This window comes from Oscarella lobularis, chromosome 1, assembly GCF_947507565.1.
Source record: "Oscarella lobularis chromosome 1, ooOscLobu1.1, whole genome shotgun sequence".
NCBI lineage: Eukaryota > Metazoa > Porifera > Homoscleromorpha > Homosclerophorida > Oscarellidae > Oscarella > Oscarella lobularis.
Window position 1 is genome coordinate 5602683 of NC_089175.1, and position 19124 is coordinate 5621806.

At 43.6% G+C, this 19124-nt stretch overlaps 7 protein-coding genes across 11 annotated transcripts; 4 read left to right on the forward strand and 3 right to left on the reverse strand.

Annotated features, from left to right (window-relative positions):
• The first annotated feature begins 269 nt into the window (after positions 1 to 269).
• Positions 270 to 5147, forward strand: LOC136186205 (uncharacterized). Of its 2 annotated transcripts, XM_065973466.1 has the most exons (14): positions 270 to 344; positions 403 to 685; positions 796 to 1110; positions 1187 to 1301; positions 1353 to 2662; positions 2714 to 2868; positions 2922 to 3095; positions 3151 to 3307; positions 3357 to 3445; positions 3502 to 3680; positions 3732 to 4065; positions 4115 to 4346; positions 4390 to 4710; positions 4762 to 5147. In XM_065973466.1, the coding sequence occupies exons 5-13, from the start codon at positions 1882 to 1884 to the stop codon at positions 4563 to 4565; spliced, it is 2277 nt and encodes a 758-aa protein (XP_065829538.1). In that variant the 5' UTR covers positions 270 to 344; positions 403 to 685; positions 796 to 1110; positions 1187 to 1301; positions 1353 to 1881; the 3' UTR covers positions 4566 to 4710; positions 4762 to 5147. The 2 variants fall into 2 exon arrangements, with proteins under 2 accessions (XP_065829538.1, XP_065829544.1); XM_065973472.1 differs by lacking the exon at positions 4762 to 5147 and having other exon boundaries at positions 4401 to 4576.
• LOC136186219 (uncharacterized) lies at positions 4620 to 6572 on the reverse strand. Its single transcript, XM_065973484.1, has 4 exons — positions 6216 to 6572; positions 5222 to 6157; positions 5145 to 5172; positions 4620 to 5095 (listed from the first exon to the last, which is right to left on the reverse strand). The coding sequence occupies exons 1-4, from the start codon at positions 6534 to 6536 to the stop codon at positions 4740 to 4742; spliced, it is 1641 nt and encodes a 546-aa protein (XP_065829556.1). The 5' UTR covers positions 6537 to 6572; the 3' UTR covers positions 4620 to 4739.
• LOC136186236 (uncharacterized) lies at positions 6566 to 8820 on the forward strand. Its single transcript, XM_065973509.1, has 9 exons — positions 6566 to 6613; positions 6658 to 7222; positions 7275 to 7429; positions 7490 to 7654; positions 7714 to 7870; positions 7922 to 8010; positions 8064 to 8239; positions 8292 to 8624; positions 8679 to 8820. The coding sequence occupies exons 1-8, from the start codon at positions 6566 to 6568 to the stop codon at positions 8581 to 8583; spliced, it is 1647 nt and encodes a 548-aa protein (XP_065829581.1). The 3' UTR covers positions 8584 to 8624; positions 8679 to 8820.
• A 357-nt stretch (positions 8821 to 9177) lies between these two features.
• Positions 9178 to 11098, reverse strand: LOC136186227 (uncharacterized). Its single transcript, XM_065973496.1, has 3 exons — positions 9771 to 11098; positions 9686 to 9722; positions 9178 to 9628 (listed from the first exon to the last, which is right to left on the reverse strand). The coding sequence occupies exons 1-3, from the start codon at positions 11010 to 11012 to the stop codon at positions 9285 to 9287; spliced, it is 1623 nt and encodes a 540-aa protein (XP_065829568.1). The 5' UTR covers positions 11013 to 11098; the 3' UTR covers positions 9178 to 9284.
• A 255-nt stretch (positions 11099 to 11353) lies between these two features.
• On the reverse strand, positions 11354 to 13707 carry LOC136195010 (uncharacterized). Of its 3 annotated transcripts, XM_065984284.1 has the most exons (4): positions 13025 to 13707; positions 11999 to 12976; positions 11914 to 11949; positions 11354 to 11863 (listed from the first exon to the last, which is right to left on the reverse strand). In XM_065984284.1, exons 1-4 carry the CDS (start codon positions 13367 to 13369, stop codon positions 11858 to 11860), a joined length of 1365 nt encoding a protein of 454 aa, XP_065840356.1. In that variant the 5' UTR covers positions 13370 to 13707; the 3' UTR covers positions 11354 to 11857. The 3 variants fall into 3 exon arrangements, with proteins under 3 accessions (XP_065840356.1, XP_065840361.1, XP_065840355.1); XM_065984289.1 differs by having other exon boundaries at positions 11354 to 11945; XM_065984283.1 differs by having other exon boundaries at positions 11354 to 11949.
• On the forward strand, positions 13418 to 19065 carry LOC136194952 (SID1 transmembrane family member 1-like). 2 transcript variants are annotated; one of them, XM_065984212.1, is made up of 25 exons: positions 13418 to 13638; positions 13697 to 13809; positions 14020 to 14178; positions 14235 to 14280; positions 14334 to 14450; positions 14505 to 14588; positions 14649 to 14763; positions 14824 to 14889; positions 14945 to 15044; positions 15091 to 15140; positions 15194 to 15244; positions 15292 to 15377; positions 15429 to 15581; positions 15634 to 15707; positions 15766 to 15868; positions 15924 to 15972; positions 16041 to 16115; positions 16171 to 16307; positions 16360 to 16462; positions 16523 to 16581; positions 16636 to 16682; positions 16735 to 16840; positions 16889 to 16999; positions 17061 to 17174; positions 18979 to 19065. In XM_065984212.1, the coding sequence occupies exons 1-25, from the start codon at positions 13447 to 13449 to the stop codon at positions 19048 to 19050; spliced, it is 2382 nt and encodes a 793-aa protein (XP_065840284.1). In that variant the 5' UTR covers positions 13418 to 13446; the 3' UTR covers positions 19051 to 19065. The 2 variants fall into 2 exon arrangements, with proteins under 2 accessions (XP_065840284.1, XP_065840292.1); XM_065984220.1 differs by lacking the exon at positions 18979 to 19065 and adding an exon at positions 17228 to 17437.
• On the forward strand, positions 17395 to 18408 carry LOC136195030 (integrator complex subunit 11-like). The gene is made up of 8 exons (XM_065984301.1): positions 17395 to 17515; positions 17568 to 17653; positions 17703 to 17773; positions 17840 to 17951; positions 18002 to 18061; positions 18113 to 18169; positions 18225 to 18323; positions 18379 to 18408. Exons 1-8 carry the CDS (start codon positions 17395 to 17397, stop codon positions 18391 to 18393), a joined length of 621 nt encoding a protein of 206 aa, XP_065840373.1. The 3' UTR covers positions 18394 to 18408.
• Positions 19066 to 19124: the final 59 nt, after the last annotated feature.

The window sequence follows — 19124 nt, forward strand, 5'->3', positions numbered from 1 at the left end:
CCACATCTCGGAGTCCACTGTAAAGGAGTGCTTTTAGCACGTCGCCGACGGTTCCAGGTTTTCCGTTCTTGTTCATTTGCTTCTTTTTCCATTTGTTCAGCATTGCTTTGCAACGATCAGAGTTGTCATCAAAATCTGTGCTTTTTCTAATCTTGTGGTGACGTCAATCCCCATTGATTCTCCAGCAAACACTATTGGTTCCTTCAGAGACTACGTCATTCACTAGAGTCAGCGGACGTTCAATTACCGAAAGCACGGATCTTAGCATAGAGTGAGATTCGGGTGTGTCGCACAGTGCAGGACGTAAAATGAAGCTGTTGTTACTCCTAGCCATCACGGCCGAGGTATAAATTAATTCACCCTTTTTCCCTCAACGCAACGTCGCAACTTGACTTTGCTAAGTGTTACGCCTCCGCGTACGAACCTCGGGTCATGTTCTGGTGTGGAAAAGTCAACCAGCACGTCGATCTATCGACGGGCAAGTGGGTAACGGACCCGGACGGCAGGAGCGGCTGCAACGAAGGCAGAACCGATGCCGAAATATTGAATTATTGTCGCAAAATCTACCCCAAGAAGCGCGTCACAAACGTCCTCAAAACGGGAAGCGCAACGAGTTTGACATGGTGCACGGCAGGAAACGCACTTTGCACTTTCCGTTCAACGAGAGCAGCGTTTCGCTGCGTTGGTACGTAGCGATATGGTTCTCGCTTTAGTTCTACCGCATCACGCTGAGCTTCGCGCTTCGGCGAACCGTCCTCTCTAATTTGCGGTTTCATTTTTATGTCGGTCTCTTAGTGTCTGGCGAAGTCCTATCGACGCGCTCGTCTGCGACAGTTGCCACGGAAGGATCGTGCAGTTCTGTATTTGTCGAGGCCAGACAGTATCCAGGAGAACCAGAAATCAGCTGTACGGATTCCACTGGGTCTATTTTGACAGGAAGGGAATCATTTTCCAAATATCCCGGCAAAGCCAACTACGAAAAGCTCACCCTGTGTGCAGCAGAGAACGTCACATGCATCCTTGTTAAAACGTCTGATCGTATTGAAGGTAGTCCCACCATGACTAATGTGATGAATCCAGAAATAGAAGCTTCCTGTGCGTGCAGTGGAGGTACGACTAATATTAGCCTTAGCGCGAGATCGAGCAAGTCCTCTCATCCCTAATGGCGCCTATCCCTTGGCTATAGTCTCAATTGGCCTGTTTGTTGGATTGACTTCTACACTTCTATTAATCATTGTGACTCTTTCTCTGGCTTCGACGGCTTTGGCCTGCGTGGTGCGCAACCGCGCTCGACGCACTGAGTTAGTATAGTAATCCTATTTTCGTTTCGTTATTAATTAAGTCTACTTTAGGGAGATGTCGCGTGTCTATCCAAGAGACGAGAGCGGTCACGGAAAGAAAACGTCAGAAATGCCCTACTCGATGTAGCTGCTCTAATTGCAGCGACAAATTTTTATCCAGTTGTAGAATTCATTTCAGCGCAGCTACAACGGGTAGGAGTCGTTGCCCAGGCTTTTACGTTAGCTGTCTTCTTTGTCACTAACTAGCCGGCGCACTCATATATCTAGACGCCATTTTTGGTAGACACGAACAAGCAAGAGCCAACAATCCATAAAGCGTACTCTTGCTGCATCTGACTAGACAGCTGGCTGGGCGGAGCCAATGCAGCTTCTGATGGAAACGACTAAAGGTGACAAGCTAAAAAGACCGTGAAACGATTTGGGCGTTGCATTTGCATTGTTTCGAATCGGTGCAGATACCATTACCCGGTCGCCGCGCGAACTTGGTGTCTCGAATAGCGAATCATTCGTCGCACGAGTTTCTGGCCGCATTGATGCGTGTTAATTGCGCGACGTCACGAAGAGAATCAAGTGCTTGTGAATGTCGTCTTCGGGGCCTGACCCCGTATCTAGAGCCAGGATGGGTGGCGTTCTGGAGACCTTCTTTCGCGGTGTTCTATGGGAGCGACGGGAGCCTCAGACTTCTGAAGCTAACGAGAGCGTTTCTACTAGAGCCGATAGTCACGAATCTCCGGACCAACTAGAACACGTTGAAACTGAAAGTCCGTCTACAATCCGCGAGCAAGTTCACCGTAAAAGTGAATATGATGACCAGCCAGAGAGTCGCGAGGGTCACGCTGCTGCAGTGCTTGACAGTCAGATGCTCGTCTGGGGTGGAGCTGTAGTAGAATCCGAAAGAAAGGTTCACTACATGTTGAACGAGACGATTTGGTCGTTGAATTTGCGCGACAACGCCTGGTCAAGGCGAAACGCTGAGTTCAGGAGAGACGTCGACGTTCCAATTCCGTCGTCGGCGTCTAAAATTGCCGTCGTGTCGAATCGGTGCATCTATCATTACGGCGGAATTCATCCGTCGCGGCACGAACTCGGCAGTGTCGCCTACACGAGCAATTTGCACACGCTCGATCCGTCGACGTTCGAATGGCGAATCGTTCGTCGCTCGAGTCCGTGGCCCCACGGTCGCTCCGGGTGCGGATTATGTTTGCTGGGCGACGAAGGGAATCGAGTGCTCGTCGTCTTCGGGGGACGAGGGGACAAGATTTCCTCTCTCGCACCAGGGGCCGCTTGGTTTCCGGCTACTGGGCTCTATCGTGCATACAACGGCTTCAACAATGAGCTGTGGGTGTTTTCCCTAAGTGATGGTATTACCGCAGGGCTGTACGCATTGTTTCTCCTTAGTTTCTTCTGTTTAGAAAATTGGATTCCATTGAAGTGTAACGGATCTAGGCCGTTGCCTCGTTGTGGTCACACGTTCACTTCCATTGATAAGAATCGGGCTGTGCTCATCGGGGGCTTAGATTCACAGGGGCCCTTCAAAGATGCTTTCATATTCAAATTAAATACCAAGGTATTAGTTCATTTTTAGGGGGTCTTCAAAGATCGATATAGATTGATCATTAGGAGTTTGTGAGAATAACGAAACTATTTGGTTCCTTTCTCCTGCCCTCCTTCTGTTATCATTCAGCTGTAGCTGTAGACGTTCCCGGACAGGGAGCACTTTTGTTTGTAATGTGCGGCTATTGCGATGGAAATGCGTGCATTGTCTTCGAGATAGATGCCATGAAGTGCAGAGAAGTTAGTTGGTCAAAAATTAAGCTGTAACATGGCACAATTGATAATTTTGTTTTAGCTGAGCGTTTCAGATGACATGATTTCTACGCGTCTTCAGAGCGTTTGTTTCGTGGCCTTTCCCGACTCAGTTTGTTTTATACGATTTGGTGGCGGAGCAGCTACTATTAAATATCACCTACTCGAATCAATTCCACTTCTAGCCATTGCGAAATACGGTAGTGGAACATAGCGAATTTTCCCTTTTATTAAGGCGTGAAATTGTAGAGTTTGACTCTCCTTGGAGGCTTACCAACGTGAGACTAGACAGACCAATAGTCGAAGAAGGATCTACCTTCAAGCAAGAAGAAATACCCGTAATGAAATCAATATGCATAATCTATTGGAACAGTTACGCAGCCATCACATTTAGGAATCAACACCGGATCCCCTACTTAAGATAAGTGAGAGTGAAATTAAGTACGACGAAGACACCGATTTGCTCGGAAGCGGCGGCAGTGGCGAAGTCTATCGAGCGAAGCTAACAAAAAGCAACGATGTTCAATCTGTAGCAATCAAAGTTTTTGTTAAAGGGCGAAGAATAGTGCCATCGTATGCCATACTGAACGGATTTCAATTGTATAGATAGTTTTCTCTGTGTAGGCAATCGGCGCTCTTAGACAAGGAAGCTCGAATTCTTTTGAGCATCAAGCCTCATCCTCACATTCTCAGTCTCATTGGCATCTGCACTTCTCCTAGATGCTACGCATTGGTCATGGAGTACATCAGTGGTGGTGACTTGTTTCAAGTCTTGACTTCAGCCGATGACAACAGCATAGAACTGTGGGAAAATCGCCTTGACATTGCCAATCAAATTGCGCTTGGAATGTCTCATCTTCACAAGAACGAACCGACAGTCATCCATCTCGATCTCAAGTCAAACAACGTCCTCATAAAGAAGATAACTCGAGAAGGAAGAACGATATATATTTGCAAGGTACGTCAACGGATAACCGGTGCGTTCTATATTAGTCATTTTTGTATAGATTTGTGATTTTGGCCTTGCAAAAATGACAGACGTTAGCTCTGTGACTCAGTACCGGGAAAAGGATCAGACTCCTGGAGGCACGGCTATGTACATTGCACCGGAACGATATCAGTCGGTCACGTACGGCACTGAAAACAGCGAAGAGAAGAGAGAAGTCGCTAAGAAATCCGACATCTTCAGTTACGGAATTCTGCTGTGGGAAATCAAAGAGCGAGACCGTCCGTACAAAGGTATGCACAGACAACGCATTTCGTGTTAAAATGTCTTTCAAAGAAATGCCGAAGGAGGCAATTCACTTGCATACGAAGACAGGAGGTCGACTTCCAGAGGGAAAGGCTGAGGCTCCACAGGATTATATAAATCTTCTGAAAGATTGCGTAAGGTTTAATCCTTTAGAGAGACCCTCGTTTGATGATGTAATCAGTATCTTGAGAAAGAAACTGCTCTAGAATTATGCAGCTCCGCTTTAATTAATATATACAAATAACATTTCTTCTGTTTTTAGTACGTTTTATTACTGCTTTAGTGTTTTTGCTTATTTACAGACGCATGCAGCCATAAAATCAGAAAACCAGCTGTAACCAGCTTGAGCAAGTGAGTACTAAAGAAGCCAACATTCTAAATCATAATTCATCCTTGCTATAGTAACGATCTACAGCTGCTTTGCCGAAGACTTCTTCAGCCACATCTCGGAGTCCAACGTCGCTGTGAAGGAGTGCTTTTAGCACGTCACCGACGGTGCCAGACTTTCCGCCCTTTTCCATTTGCTTCTTTCGCCATTTGTTCAGCATCGCTTTAGAACGATCAGAATCATCATCATGATCTTTGCTCCTTTTGATCTGGTCTATCTCATCATCAGTGATAAGTGTAGGGCCAAGAAAATTCGCCACTCTCTTCCAAACTGCCTCTATTTTAATGTGAAGTTGTCGAATTTGATTATCGGTAACAGAACTGCCTGATGTTGTTGTTTCACCTACACCTGACGAGACTCACAGTGCTATCATGCAGACATGCTCCTATATACTTACCAGAGAGACTGGCACCAGGTGCTTTAATCTTAAAACAAAGATAAGATACAGTAAAAAACGTTTTCTTGAGCTCTTACCACAGGAGATGAACTGTACTCTTTCAACGTGAGCAAGCAGTCGGTTTTCTTTCCTCCCGTTAGTTGAACTTCAAGCCAGGGATCTTCAGCATCGTTGTCTTCCTTTCTTAGCATAAAGTGGCGCGTGCAGTATTTTGAAGGACACTTCTTTGCTTGAGTCAACTCTTGCTTTTGAATCTCCCTTGCACTAGGAGTGGAGATCAGTTTCCAGCCGGGAGATATGTTCGTAATTTTAAGCGTAATTGGATCATGTCGTGAAAAGAATATTGTAGAATTGCAGTTCAAAAGCTTAGGCAAGCCTTTGTGGCATCGTTCAACGACACTGACGTAAGATGACTTCGGTGACGTAAAATGCAGATCAATTGTTGCCGTGTGAGGAGATTCGCCTCTTTTCCACCTTCCAAAAGCCAACGCTCGATAGCAGTGCCCAGCGCATCCAAACAGACACGCAAAAAGCTTGCAAAAGTGCGTTGTTCTTATATCAATGAAGGGCAGACAAAGAGTCGCTGTCATTCCTACTTCATTAGTCACTGAAGTCTGTGTGTAAAGCTCACACTGGGTAACAGAAAATTCGCCAGCATCTGGTCCTTTGTATAGAAGACGAGTCTCGCGTTGTTCAGGAACGGTATGAGCTATCCTGATTTCCGCATGCTTTGCAAATTTTGCGCCACAGGGATGTAAGATTATGATGTCTGTTACTTCAGTGTCGTCCTCGACTCCTTCAGATTCCTCGGACTGGTACTCATAAACGGTGAATCCTGTGCATAAGGTTTTGCCTTTTATTGCTCCAGGCGGTATAGTCACCCTGAAAAATTCAGATGTGATTATTCCACCAGCTTCGCCAATGTCCTCCTGCACTGTTTGCGCTTTTTTGAATGCCAGTGTCATGTCAAATAATTGAAATTTTATCAAAGAATCTCTACTCTCAGACGAAGCCTGTGGAGCAGGACACACTCGAAAAAAACGGACGACAAAGTGTAACGCCTAATTTCACCTCAGAAAGTTTCGCTTCTTTTTCTGACGCTTCATCGAGTGTAGTGTTTTGAAGATGACAAAGCAATTCAACAATGTCTTGGCGTCCTGTTACGGAAAGCATGACGCAAAATTTGTCGTAACATACCACGCCTTTCTTAGGAAGAACTTCAGAGAGCAACTTCTCGTGCTGCTCACTTCGACGAAAGCGAGACAGAGACCTGTACTCTTCCCTGCTGACTAGCTGACGCATAATAAGGAGCTCGTGATCGCGCAAATCTGGACGCCATTTGTCGAGCAAGGAGGACAAGTTCGGACGAACAACAGAGAGCCAGTAATTCATGGTGGACTCCCCGTATACTGCTCTCAGGAATGGGCGGCGTTCTGGGGTTCTTTCGCACTGCAAAGGACCGATCGAAGGTGGGAAATCGAGATCGTTAGCCAATCTAGTCGCGAGTCTGAAGGTCAACGAAAATGGGGTGCCCGAACATCGTGAGGGTCACGCTGCCGCAGTGCTCGATCGTCAGATGCTCGTCTGGGGTGGAGCTGTAGTCGAATCCGGAAAGAAGACCAGCTACATGTCGAGCGAGACGATTTGGTCGTTGAATCTGCGCAACAGCGTCTGGTCGAAAGAAACGGCGAAGTTCCGGAGAGAAGTCGACGTTCCCATTCCGTCGTCGGCGTCGAAAATTGCCGTCGCGTCGAATCGATGCATCTATCACTACGGCGGCGTTCACCCGTCGCCGCGCCAATTCGGAAGTCTCGCCTACACGAGCAATTTGCACACGCTCGATCCGTCGACGTTCGAATGGCGAATCGTTCGTCGTACGAGTCCCTGGCCGCACGGTCGCTCCGGATGCGGCTTGTGTTTGCTCGGCGACGAGGGGAATCGAGTGCTCGTCGTCTTCGGGGGACGAGGAGACGAGATTTCCTCTCTCGCGACGGGTGCCTCGTGGATTCCGGCCACTGGACTCTATCGCGAGTACAACGGCTTCAACAATGAGCTGTGGGCGTTTTCCCTAGGCGATGGTATTGCGGCAGGGCTGTAGATGCATTTTCTCTAGTTACTTATTTTTTTTAGAAAATTGGATTCCGTTGGAGTGCAGCGGATCGAGGCCATTGCCTCGTTGTGGTCACACGTTCACTTCTATTGATAAGAATCGGGCTGTAGTCATTGGGGGCTTAGATTCGCAGGGGCCATTCGAAGATGCTTTTATATTCAAATTGAATACCAGGGTATTATTATTAGTTCATTGTTAGGGGGAGGGCAGAGATTGATATAGATTGATTATTTAGGAGTTTGTGAAGATAACCGGCTCCTTTCTCCTGCCCTCCTTCTGCTATCATTCCGCTGTAGCTGCAGACGTTCCAGGACAGGGAGCACTTTTGTTTATAATGTGCGGCTATTGCGATGGACATGCGTGTGTTGTCTTTCAAATAGATGCCATGAATTGCAGAGAAGTTAGTCAAAAATTTACTCTAACGTAGCATTAATTATTTATTCAATAATTTTATTTTAGCTAAGCGTTCCAGATGGCATGATTTCTACGCGTCTTCAGAGCGTTTGTTGCGTGGCCTTGCCCAACGAAGTTCGTTTTATACGATTTGGTGGTGGAGCAGCTACCGTCAAGTACAATCTGTTTAAATCGATTCCACTTCTAGCTATTGCTAAATACGGTAGTAAAACACGCCTAATTTTTACTTGTTCTTAAAGTGTGAAGTTTTTAGAGTTTAACACGCCTCGGAGGCTTACTAACGTGAAACTAGACAGACCAATTGTTGAAGAAGGGTCTAGCTTTGAGCAAGAAGAAGTGCCTGTAATGAAATAAATCAATATCCATGAAAAGGAAATTACGGCGCAATCATTTAGGAACCGACTCCTGATCCGATGATTCGAATCAGCGAGAGTGAAATCGAGTACGACGAAGAAACCGATTTGCTTGGAAGCGGCTGCAGCGGTGAAGTCTATCGAGCCAACCTGATGAAAAACAACGACGTTCAACGTGTAGCAATCAAAGTTTTTGTTAAAAGGCGAATAATGCCAAAGTATGCAATACTGAACTGATTTGAATTATTATGGATAGTTTTCTCTGTGTAGGCAATCGGACCTGTTAGACAAAGAAGCGCGAATTCTTTTGAGCATTAAGCGTCATCCTCACATTCTCAGTCTTATTGGCATATGTACTTCTCCTAGATGCTACGCATTGGTCATGGAGTACATGAGTGGTGGCGACTTGTTTCAAGTCTTGACCTCAGCCGATGATCACGGCATAGAGCTGTGGGAAAATCGTCTTGGCATTGCCAATCAAATCGCTCTGGGAATGTCTCATCTTCACAAGAACGAACCAACCGTCATTCATCTCGACCTCAAGTCAAACAACGTTCTATGAACAGGATAACTCGAGAAGGCAGAACAATGTATATTTGCAAAGTAGGCCAAAAGGCTAACCAATAGCATTATATGTATATCCTTATAATTATATAGATCTGTGATTTTGGTCTTGCGAAATGACCGACGTTAGCTCTGTGACTCAGGAGCGCGAAGAGGGTCAGACTCCTGGAGGTACAGCGATGTACATCGCACCGGAACGATATCTGTCTGTCACGAACGGCACCGAGGACAGCGAACAGAAAAGAGAAGTTGCTAAGAAGTCCGACGTCTTCAGTTACGGAATTCTGCTATGGGAAATCAAAGAGCGAGACCGTCCCTATAAAGGTATTTATGCATTGACAACACGCTCAGCTTTACGTAACTGTTTTTGCAAAGAATTGCCGCCGGTGTCAATTCACTTGCACACACAGGCGGGAGGTCAACTTCCAGAGGGAAAGGTTGAGGCTCCACAAGATTACACTACTCTTTTAAAAGACTGCGTCAGGTTTAATCCCTTAGAGAGGCCCTCGTTTGATGATGTGATCAGTATCCTGAGAAACAAACTTCATCCAGCCTCATTTTAACATATATACAAACAATTTTTACCTTTCGTTTTATATTTTACTTCTTTTACCGGCAGTGTTTTTACAGACGCATGCAGATATAAAAGTAAGAAGACCAGCTTGAACAAGTGAGTACCAAAAAAACCAACATTCTAATTCATAATTCGTCCTTGCTATAGTAACGATCTACAGCTGCTTTGCCGAAGACTTCTTCAGCCACATCTCGGAGTCCAACGTCGCCGTGAAGGAGCGCTTTTAGCACGTCGCCGACGGTACCAGATTTTCCGCCCCTTTCCATTTGCTTCTTTCGCCATTTGTTCAGCATTGCTTTAGAACGATCAGCGTCGTCATCAAAATCTTTGCTCTTTCTAAGCTGGTCTATCTCGTCGTCGGTAAGAGGTGTGGGGCCAAGAAAATTTGCCACTTTCTTCCAAAATGCCTCTATTTTAATGTGAAGTTGTCGAATTTGATCATCGGTAACAGGAATGCCTAATGTTTCACCTACACGCGACGGGACTCACAATACTATCATGCAGACATGCTCCTACATATACCTACCAGAGAGACTGGCACCAGCTGCTTTAGTTTCACTAGCCTAAAAACAATGCTACTGTATGATACAGAAGATTTCTTGAGCTCTTACCACAGGAGATGAAGTGTATTCTTTCAACGTGAGCAAGCAGTCAGTTTTCTTTCCTCCTGTTAGCTGAACTTCAAGCCATGGATCGTCAGCATCTTTGAGTATCCTTTTTAGCGTAAAGCTGCGCGAGCAATATTTTGAAGGAGCCTTCTTTGCTTGCATCAACTCTTGCTTTGGAATTTCCCTCGGAGGCGTAGATACCAGTTCCCAACCAGGAGAATATCTCGTAATTTTGAGCCTAATCGGATCAGATCGCAAAAAGAACAGCCTGACGTTGTAATCTTTCAATAGTTGAGGCAAGCCTTTGTTGCATCTTTCAACGTGGTCAACGAAAGATGACTTTGATGACGTAAAATGCAGATCAATCGTTGCTGTGCGAAGAGATTCACCTTTTGTCCACCTTCCAAAAGCCAACGGTCGATAGCAGTGCCCAGCACATCCAAATAGACATGCAAACAGCTTGCAAAAGTGCCTCGTGCTTATATCGATAGAAGACAGATTATGAGTAGCTGTCATTCCACTAGTAATTTGAGTCAGTGTGCCAGATTTGCACACGGTAGCAGAAAAGCAACCGACAGCTGGTCCTTCATATAACAAAAAACAAAATCGGTCAGAGCTGTTAAAAGTCATTCTGATTTCTACATTCTTTGCAAAATTTGCACCGCAAGGATGAAGAGCTATAACATCTGTCACTTCCGTGTCGTCTTGAACCCCTTCGGATTCTTCTGGCTGATACTCGTAAATTGTAAATCCGGTGAATAAGGTTTGGCCTATTATTGCTCCAGGAGGAATAGTCACGGTGGAAAATTCACAACTGATTTTTCCTCCAGCTTCACCAACGTCCTTTTGCAACGTCTGCGCCTTTTTGAACACCAGTTTCATGCGACGGTATTCAAGTGCAATATAAGACTCCTCACTTGTAGACAAAACCTGTGGATTGTCAAGGCTACTTGAGTGCAAAGAATAGAACGTTGTAGCCTTTACAGAAGTAGTGGAGAGTCTCGTTTCTTTTTCTTGCGGAGCATTAACGTAGCGCGCTTCAGATTCAGAAGCTATGTCTTCAAAAGTATCTAACAGCTCAAGGACGTTTTCGCATCCTGTCTTGTGAAGCATATCGCGAAACTTTTCGTACGAATTTGGGCCTTTCTTAGGAAGAATGTCGGCGAGCAAAGTTTGACATTGCTTTTCGCGAGAAAAGAGAGACAGCGATTCGAGTTCTTCGACGCTGATTAGCCGACGTTCCATGAGTTCACTTGTGTTTATCAGTGAGCTCCAGTTGCTGACCAAAACGGATACATTTGGCCGAACCACCGAGAGCCAACGACGATCCATGTGTTGGTACAGCTGTATAGCCGTCGCGATTCAGAGGAAGCTGACAGGAATGAGATGTTGTCCGGGTCTTTCGAGGTCCACCCGTATCCCAGGGCCGTATCCGGTTCTGGTTTAATTAATTAATTAATTAATGAGGTTTTGCACGTTGGCCCAAACCAGCAGGGCATCTTTTGCCCTTCTCGTTTACTACCCATCGCTGAGTGCAACTGCACAGCACCACAATAAGCGATTACATTCCACTAGGAGACGTGGGAATAAAAAGAGTGAAGGACATACAGTATAATAATATAAAAAAGAGCAAGCACCAGTCGAATCGTTGACCATCTCAAATCCCTGAAGTAAAAAATAAGAAGTAATAAATTCAGCTATGGAAAATGTGACTCCCAGTCTTAGTGGAAACATTCAAACGAATACGGTACGTTCTTTGCTATAGTATTGATCTACGGCCGCTTTGCCAAAAACGTCTTCGGCCACACCTCGGAGTCCAACATCGCTGTGAAGAAGAGCTCTGAGCACGTCGCTGATCGTTCCAGATATTCCTCTATCGTTCATTTGCTTCTTTCTCCATTTGTTTAGCATCGCTTTGCAACGATCAGCGTCGTCATCAAAATCTTTGCTCTTTCTAATCTGGTCTATCTCGTCATCGATTAGAGGTGTGGGGCCAAGAAAATTTGCCACTCTTTTCCAAACTGCCTCTATTTTAATGTGAAGTTGTCGAATTTGATCATCGGTAACAGGGCTGCCTAACGTTGTTTCACCTACACCTGACGAGACTCGCAGTACTATCATGCAGACATGCTCTTAATAAACTTACCAGAGAGATTAGCACCAGCTGCTTTAATCTTACTAGCTTAAAACAAAAATAAGATACAGTAAAAAACGTTTTCTTGAGCTCTTACCACAAGAGATGAAGTGTACTCTTTCAATGTGAGCAAGCAGTCGGTTTTCTTTCCTCCCGTTAGTTGAACCTCAAGCCACGGAACGTCAGCAGCATCTTCATCTTCTTTCTCTAGCATAAAGCTACGCGAGCAGTATTTTGAAGGAGATTTCTTTGCTTGAATCAACTCTTGCTTTGAAATTTCTCTCGGAGAAGTAGATATCAGATTCCAACCAGGAGAAATTCTCGTAATTTTGATCCTAATTGGATCAGATCGCGAAAGGAATAGCCTGACGTTGTAATCTTTCAATAGTTGAGGCAAGCCTTTGTTGCATCTTTCAACGTGGTCAACGTAAGATGACTTTGATGACGTAAAATGCAGATCAATTGTTGCTGTGCGTAGGGATTCACCTTTTATCCACCTTCCAAAAGCCAACGGTCGATAGCAGTGCCCAGCACATCCAAATAGACATGCAAACAGCTTGCAAAAGTGCTTTGTGCTTATATCAATAGATGACCGACTAAGACTAGCTGTCATTTCAGCCCCATCGTGATCAAGACATAGTGGTAGTTCAGCCTCATTCCTATTGACCGTGACAAAGCTGTAATGCAACGAGGTGGTATAAAAGACGCCAACATGTGGTCCTTCATATAAGAGAGAGATGTCAGATTGCCAAGAGTTGTTATAATTCATCCTGATTTCAACATTCTTTGCAAATTTCGTGCCGCAAGGATGTAAGACTATGATGTCTGTTACTTCCGTGTCGTCATCAACGTTTTTGGATTCTTCTGGCTGGTATTCATAAACAGTAAATCCCGTTCGTAAACTTCTGTCTACTATTGCTCCAGGGGAAATAGTCACTGTAAAAGACTCAGAAGCAATTACTCCTCCAGCTTCACCAATATCTTTCCGCAACGTTTGTGTTTTTCTGAATACCAGTGTCATAGCATCGAAGTTAAGTGCAATAACAGCGGTAGAATCGTCGCTTTCTGACAAATCCTGTAGACAGCACAAATGAAAGCACAAAAAATCAATAGCCTAAATCACCTTAGAAGTGCTTGAGAGCTTCTTTCCTTTCTCTGATGGAACATCAACGTAGCGCGCTGCCGTGAATCTTCTAAGTACATCTCTGGCAATGACATCGACGAGTTCTCTTTCTGTCTCGCGAAGCATTTTGTCCAAATCTTGAAAATAGAGCGGGCTTTTCTCAGCAAGAATTTCAGAGAGCAGCATCTCTGTCTGCTTCTCTGTAGACAACGTAGACAGCGATCTGTACTCCTCGAGAGTGATTAGACCATATCCCCGAAGAGCATATAAATCTGGACGCCATCTGCATTTGCGCAAGCATTCCAAAGCGAGCTTCCAACGGCTTTCTTGTCTGCTTTCTTGCATTTGAGATATTGTCCGGGTGTTAAGTGGTTTCCGACCCCGTATGCTGTTTGCACATCGAAGGATTCCCCCCCTCCCCCATGGCGCAAACGTCGAGCAGGATATCTGTTGCCCTTCTCGTTTACTACCTATCAATTCACGCCGAATTGTCGCTGAGTGCAATAAACGAGCTGCACAACGCCACAATCGGCGAAGCAGAAACGGGAAACGTTTCGTCGGTCACGCCAATGACGTACATTTTCCAATACGACCTCAAAGACCTCCACGATAAGGTAGAACGCGTCCAAAAAAAAAAAGAGAAGAACGTCAATCTCCGCCTCTTTTTCGAAGGCGCTTCGCGTGAACGTGACGAGTTCGTCGGCGACGACCGAGAATCCGATTCTATTCGTCGTACGACGTCAAACGACGGTTCAATCGTGGACAGTTCCTCTCGTACTGCATCGGTGAGTACAGCGAAATCGAAAGTGCACCATTCCTCACCGTGGATCATGTGATACACAAACATTACGCAAAGTTTCGCTATCGTCACTTTCAGACATACACTGTATAGAGATTGTTAGTGTACATGACCTCTAAAAATATTCATAGAACTGTATCACTAATGAAAATGGGCGGGGATTGTTTAGACTCAAATTTATGCGTTTATTCTTTAGGACTGGTTACGCGTCTGTGAGTCGAACCCTGTGTCCGTTTCGTCTCGAAGACGCTTCTCACGGACGTAATGTGACGTTTTACATCGACCTGTCGACGTCATCGAGTGTTTCTGTGGATTTCAGTTTTATTGTGTACGTGGAGAACACTTTCACGTTGAAGTAAATGAGATTGGGGCTCGTCGTGACGTCACAAATCTGATCGTTTCCCATTTTAGACTAGGCGTTCCGGAAACCTTTTCCGTTAGTCCTAGCTCTCCGAAAGTGGGTTTTCAATGGAAGCTGGCATTTTTTATGCGCTAAACTATTTATTTTAGTATTATCAATACACGTTTAACCATTCGATTGATTTTGATGAAATCTTGGTGAAAGTCTCGTCGGAAGATGTTAGCAGTAAAAACATATGTGCAATTGTATCGGTCGAAGCTGGCGACGTAATGCAAGAGATTCGCGTAAATTACACATTTTCAAAATTCTCTTTTTTGCAGTGTCCCGTACACGATTTGCCGTCGAACGTGCGCTTTTCCAGCGCCTTTCAAACGATGCTATCCAAGGCTGGAATAACGATAGAAGTGGAGAAAACGGATTACAGACACTAACTATTTATATTATTATTTTTTATTTATTTATAGAAAAAGGGACTATTCAAAAAGGGACTGATCTACATTGCCTTCGTTGTGTATCCGGCCGATTTGCGATGTCAGAGCGGAGTGCTCGATAACATAGACAATGAGCACAGCAACGTCAGTAAGTTCATTGCAAATAAGTATTAGTATTAAAATATTAGTACATCCGGATTGTGTGTAGTAAGAAATGCTTCAGGGTTATCGAGAGTCAAATCCTTCACTGTTACAGTGGAGAAAGCCTTGCCACGTGATATTGTCATCAGATATATATAGTATTGATTTTTGTATGTTTATTTGTTTAGCGTCAAGTTATGCGAGTCCCATTGCCTTTTCCGTGGCCATGTGCTTGGGTTTCTTTCTCATGGTCTTTATTGGAATTTTTATCGACTGGCACGTTAGAGAGTAATTCGCTCTACACATCCTGTTCAAAAGATAAATTATTTTATAGCCGAAAGCGAGGTAAAACGTTTCTTTCGAATCTGACGGGCGCAACACCAGGCAAATCGATCGAATATCAGAGAAGGATTCTGTGTAATTGACTGACTTTTTAGTCAATGATGCCGGACTAGAGTCCAATGGCAGTAATAGCTATCAAATAACTGGTGATAATCTATTGATTCCTTGACTTTTTTACTACGTTTTTTTTCAGATGGATCCGTGGCGAGACAGCTGGACGATGGCGATGACGACGGTTCCGTAAACGTTTTATCGACTCTTCACGTCATCGAAAACAAGGCAGAAGAAAAGCAGTCATTAGCACACTAAAATCTTTACTCATAAAATTAGAGAAAAGACGGAGACTGTTTGAACGTGGGCGATTTGGCCCGATTGAGTGAATGTCAGATGCAGAGCAAGTACAAGCGATACACTTGGAGTTTAGTGACGATTGGAGTGTTCTACGCACTGCCGTCAATCCAGCTCGTCATTGCTTATCAAACGGTGAGTATGGTAGAACAAAGAGAGACTTGACTCAATAATATATTTTCTTCAGGTTTTGAATTTATCTGGTAATCAAGATTTGTGTTATTACAACTTCTGGTGTGCTCATCCGGCCGGGATATTATCGTACGTTGCCGTCTGTTTGTACGTAGTTGCTTAGCAACGAGGTTTGCATAATTTTTAGAGATTTTAATCACGTGTGGAGCAACATTGCCTATATTCTTCTCGGAATCCTTTTCTTTTTGATCGTCTATAGACGAAGTCGGCGTTACCATAGAAAAGAAGAAGTGAAAATAAAGACTACATTTAATACTAATATATAATAATAGCCTACGTGTTTAGTTGCACAATACAGGACTGCCTCAGTATTTTGGCCTTTCATACTCAATGGGTCAGACACAAAGCGTTTAATTTTAATTAATTAATTAATTAACAAGTATTTATAATTGAATCTTTTAGCTGTGGCTCTTGTGGCTGAAGGCATAATGAGCGGAACCTATCACATTTGTCCATCAGGCTCCAACTTTCAGTTTGGTGATTAAATTAAATAGGGGGACACTCACTCTCTTTAATTAGGATCATGTTTTAGATACGGCTTTTATGTATCTTATTGCCGTTTTGTCGACGCTGAAGCTCTACCAGTCGAGACACGCTGAAGTTCAAGCGTACGCCTACAAGTCTTTCGCTGCTATGGCGTGTTTGATTTTTGTAGCCGTCATCGGAGTGGTATATCAGTATAGGGAAATATGATAGTCTGATTTTTATGTGTGGGATCTAGCTCTATAACAATTTGGCGTTTTGGCTGTGTTTCTTCTTTGCCTACGTCATTGTTATTCTGTATCTAAATCTGGAGATTTATTATATTGGGGCTTGGAGTTTTGGTAAAATCATTGACATTAATTAATGCTGTCATAGATCTGAAGGCTTCTTTTTTTCTGTAGGCAAGCCTCTGTTGCAGCAGTGGAAAAAGGCTCTTTTGTGTGAAAATCCTTTCTATCCGGTTAGTTATTAGTTTCCCTCTTTTTTCTTCACGTGTCAACAATAGAATTTGTAGCATCGACGCCGCTTCTTGATCGTTTCTACCTTCGTCAATATTATCATGCAAGTTCATGTTGCCATGTTTTTTTTGTGAAAAATTACGAAGTTCTTCTAGTGCTCTCGTTGGCGTCTGTACTCAATATGCGGACTTTGCTTCCTATCTTCTCGCTATCATGCTGATCAATTTGTCGCTCTATCTCTTTTACTACATAGCAATGAAGGTAATAATTGAATTAGAAGTGAGATTACATATAATTGAATAAATCTAGGCAATCAGTAAAGAGCGTCTCAGCAAATTGGCCATTTTTCTGGCTGTTCTTCTCGTGGCATTGTGGACACCAGCATTGTACTTTTTCACTCGAGGACTCACCAACTGGCAGGTAACAGATATCATATATATATACAGTATATATGGAGAGATAATCAAGGATTTCATTGTAGAAATCTCCTGCTGAATCTCGCATCGGCAATCAGGACTGCTTGATGCTAAATTTCTATGACGCTCACGACATTTGGCATTTTCTGTCGGCCTTTGGAGTGTTTTTCGGATTTTTGGTACGGTAATTTACGAGTGCATTGGCGTTTCTATATTTGTTTTCCTCTCTAAGGCCTTTTTGACTATTGATGATGATCTGGAAGGAGTTGACAGAAGTACAATTGCAGTGTTTTAGTATAGCCATTCAAGTGACAACACTCTTTGGACATTTTTGGGTTTGCATGACACACTACACAATTTTCGACGTACAGTTTGATTCTTATTTTTCCTAAAATTTATATGCTTAGCGCGCGTGAACGGAAAAAAAATGAGCGACATCAAAGTCGTCCCTTTAGGTGCTCAGCGTATCATACAAGGTTCTCACTAGTACTGATTATTGTCTTTGTGGGAGCTGGTCAAGGTGAGACTCCACTTGGGGCTCGTCGTTTCTTCCTTTTATCTCTTCGCTCCAGATGTCGGACGCAGTTGCATTCTGCTCTACATCGGCGGCAAAAGGATCATGCTCGATTGCGGAATGCACATGGGATTCAACGATCAGGTGTCACTGTGACGAAAATTCTCTAATCCCTAAATAATTATTTTTACAGCGTCGATTTCCGGATTTTTCGTACATTGGAGCCGGTCCTGTGACGGAGTACATTGACTGCGTCATAATAAGGCAGCCAACAATTTTTAATTAATTAATTAATTAATTAATTAATTACATGAGGATTTTCTTTGGTAGCCATTTTCATTTGGATCACTGTGGCGCTTTGCCTTACTTCACCGAGATGTATGGCTATGATGGTCCTATCTATATGACCCATCCCACAAAGGCCATATGTCCAATCCTACTGGTAATAGAAAATACAGTACACATGTGATTATGGCCTATCTGTGCTCATAGGAAGACTACCGGAAGATCACAGTAGAAAAGAAAGGCGAGACAGATTTCTTCACGTCAGCAGTGAGGAAATCGTTTTCAATTAAATAATGAATACTGATAGACTTGATTTAGATGATTAAGACTTGCATGAAGAAAGTTGTGGCGGTTAATCTTCATCAAACCGTTCAGGTTATTCACCTCATTCTCTCTGCACTTTAGAGTGTATTTCAAAATTAATTTCTAGGTTGATGATGAGCTTGAGATCAAGCCCTATTACGCAGGACACGTTCTCGGCGCGGCAATGTTTCGAATCAAAGTTGGATCGCAGTCAGCAGTATATACAGTAAGTAAGAGAAATACTACTTGAGATCGAATAATATTTGTTGTGCTAAATTTAGGGTGACTACACATGACGCCAGACAGGCACTTGGGGTGGGTGGGCAATTCGTAGCTTTGGAAGGAGATGATTGATTGATTGTGTATAAAGGTCTGCTTGGATCGATAAATGTAAACCCGATTTGCTTATTACTGAATCGACGTACGCTACCACAATAAGAGATTCAAAAAGGTGAAAAACTATAATAATACAGACGGGTTTGATAGATATTGATTTATTTCTTATATTTAATTCCAGGTGCCGGGAGAGGGACTTTTTGCTAAAAGTTCACGAAGTGATAGGAAAGGCAAGTGCAGTGAACGCGAGATTTGGTGAATAAAATAAAGATGAATTAGATTTTGATTCCTGTCTTTGCTCTGGGACGCGCCCAGGAGCTCTGTATACTTCTGGAAACATTTTGGTATAGTCAAATCAAAACAAAAGCATCTATATAAGCCTTTATAATAATAATAATAAAGGAAGGAATGAATCTCAAAGCTCCGATCTATTTTTCAACTGGTCTAACAGAAAAAGTAGAGGGACACCAAAGCATTAGTTTCTAATTTTTGGTACGGTCATTTACGAGTGCGTTAGCGTTTCTACATTATTTTTTCACTCTAAGGCCTTCTTGACTATTGACGATAATCTGGAAGGAGTTGACAGAAGTAGAATTACATTGTTTCCATTCAAGTGACGACACTCATTGGACATTTCCTGGTTTGCATTACATACACACTACACAATTTACCACGTTGTTCGCTTTTCGTA

What these genes read in the sequence shown, in the direction of transcription:
- LOC136186205 (XM_065973466.1), top strand. Translation starts at nt 1,882, where the DNA reads ATGTCGTCTTCGGGGCCTGACCCCGTATCTAGAGCCAGGATGGGTGGC. An exon ending in TATTCAAATTAAATACCAAG is followed by an intron (nt 2,869 to 2,921) that starts GTATTAGTTCAT and finishes ATTGATCATTAG; the next exon opens with GAGTTTGTGAGAATAACGAA. An exon ending in GAACGATATATATTTGCAAG is followed by an intron (nt 4,066 to 4,114) that starts GTACGTCAACGG and finishes ATTTTTGTATAG; the next exon opens with ATTTGTGATTTTGGCCTTGC.
- LOC136186219 (XM_065973484.1), bottom strand. Translation starts at nt 6,536, where the DNA reads ATGAATTACTGGCTCTCTGTTGTTCGTCCGAACTTGTCCTCCTTGCTC. An exon ending in AAGAAGCGAAACTTTCTGAG is followed by an intron (nt 6,158 to 6,215) that starts GTGAAATTAGGC and finishes CCTGCTCCACAG; the next exon opens with GCTTCGTCTGAGAGTAGAGA. An exon ending in AGTACAGTTCATCTCCTGTG is followed by an intron (nt 5,173 to 5,221) that starts GTAAGAGCTCAA and finishes CTTTGTTTTAAG; the next exon opens with ATTAAAGCACCTGGTGCCAG.
- LOC136186236 (XM_065973509.1), top strand. Translation starts at nt 6,566, where the DNA reads ATGGGCGGCGTTCTGGGGTTCTTTCGCACTGCAAAGGACCGATCGAAG. An exon ending in ATGCCATGAATTGCAGAGAA is followed by an intron (nt 7,655 to 7,713) that starts GTTAGTCAAAAA and finishes ATTTTATTTTAG; the next exon opens with CTAAGCGTTCCAGATGGCAT. An exon ending in TCTAGCTATTGCTAAATACG is followed by an intron (nt 7,871 to 7,921) that starts GTAGTAAAACAC and finishes TGAAGTTTTTAG; the next exon opens with AGTTTAACACGCCTCGGAGG.
- LOC136186227 (XM_065973496.1), bottom strand. Translation starts at nt 11,012, where the DNA reads ATGGAACGTCGGCTAATCAGCGTCGAAGAACTCGAATCGCTGTCTCTC. An exon ending in AATACACTTCATCTCCTGTG is followed by an intron (nt 9,723 to 9,770) that starts GTAAGAGCTCAA and finishes CATTGTTTTTAG; the next exon opens with GCTAGTGAAACTAAAGCAGC. An exon ending in AGCTGGTGCCAGTCTCTCTG is followed by an intron (nt 9,629 to 9,685) that starts GTAGGTATATGT and finishes CGTCGCGTGTAG; the next exon opens with GTGAAACATTAGGCATTCCT.
- LOC136195010 (XM_065984283.1), bottom strand. Translation starts at nt 13,369, where the DNA reads ATGCAAGAAAGCAGACAAGAAAGCCGTTGGAAGCTCGCTTTGGAATGC. An exon ending in AGCTCTCAAGCACTTCTAAG is followed by an intron (nt 12,977 to 13,024) that starts GTGATTTAGGCT and finishes TGCTGTCTACAG; the next exon opens with GATTTGTCAGAAAGCGACGA. An exon ending in AGTACACTTCATCTCTTGTG is followed by an intron (nt 11,950 to 11,998) that starts GTAAGAGCTCAA and finishes TTTTGTTTTAAG; the next exon opens with CTAGTAAGATTAAAGCAGCT.
- LOC136194952 (XM_065984212.1), top strand. Translation starts at nt 13,447, where the DNA reads ATGGCGCAAACGTCGAGCAGGATATCTGTTGCCCTTCTCGTTTACTAC. An exon ending in GAGAACACTTTCACGTTGAA is followed by an intron (nt 14,179 to 14,234) that starts GTAAATGAGATT and finishes TTCCCATTTTAG; the next exon opens with ACTAGGCGTTCCGGAAACCT. An exon ending in GAGGACTCACCAACTGGCAG is followed by an intron (nt 17,000 to 17,060) that starts GTAACAGATATC and finishes ATTTCATTGTAG; the next exon opens with AAATCTCCTGCTGAATCTCG.
- LOC136195030 (XM_065984301.1), top strand. Translation starts at nt 17,395, where the DNA reads ATGCTTAGCGCGCGTGAACGGAAAAAAAATGAGCGACATCAAAGTCGT. An exon ending in ACATGGGATTCAACGATCAG is followed by an intron (nt 17,654 to 17,702) that starts GTGTCACTGTGA and finishes TTATTTTTACAG; the next exon opens with CGTCGATTTCCGGATTTTTC. An exon ending in CAGATTTCTTCACGTCAGCA is followed by an intron (nt 18,062 to 18,112) that starts GTGAGGAAATCG and finishes GACTTGATTTAG; the next exon opens with ATGATTAAGACTTGCATGAA.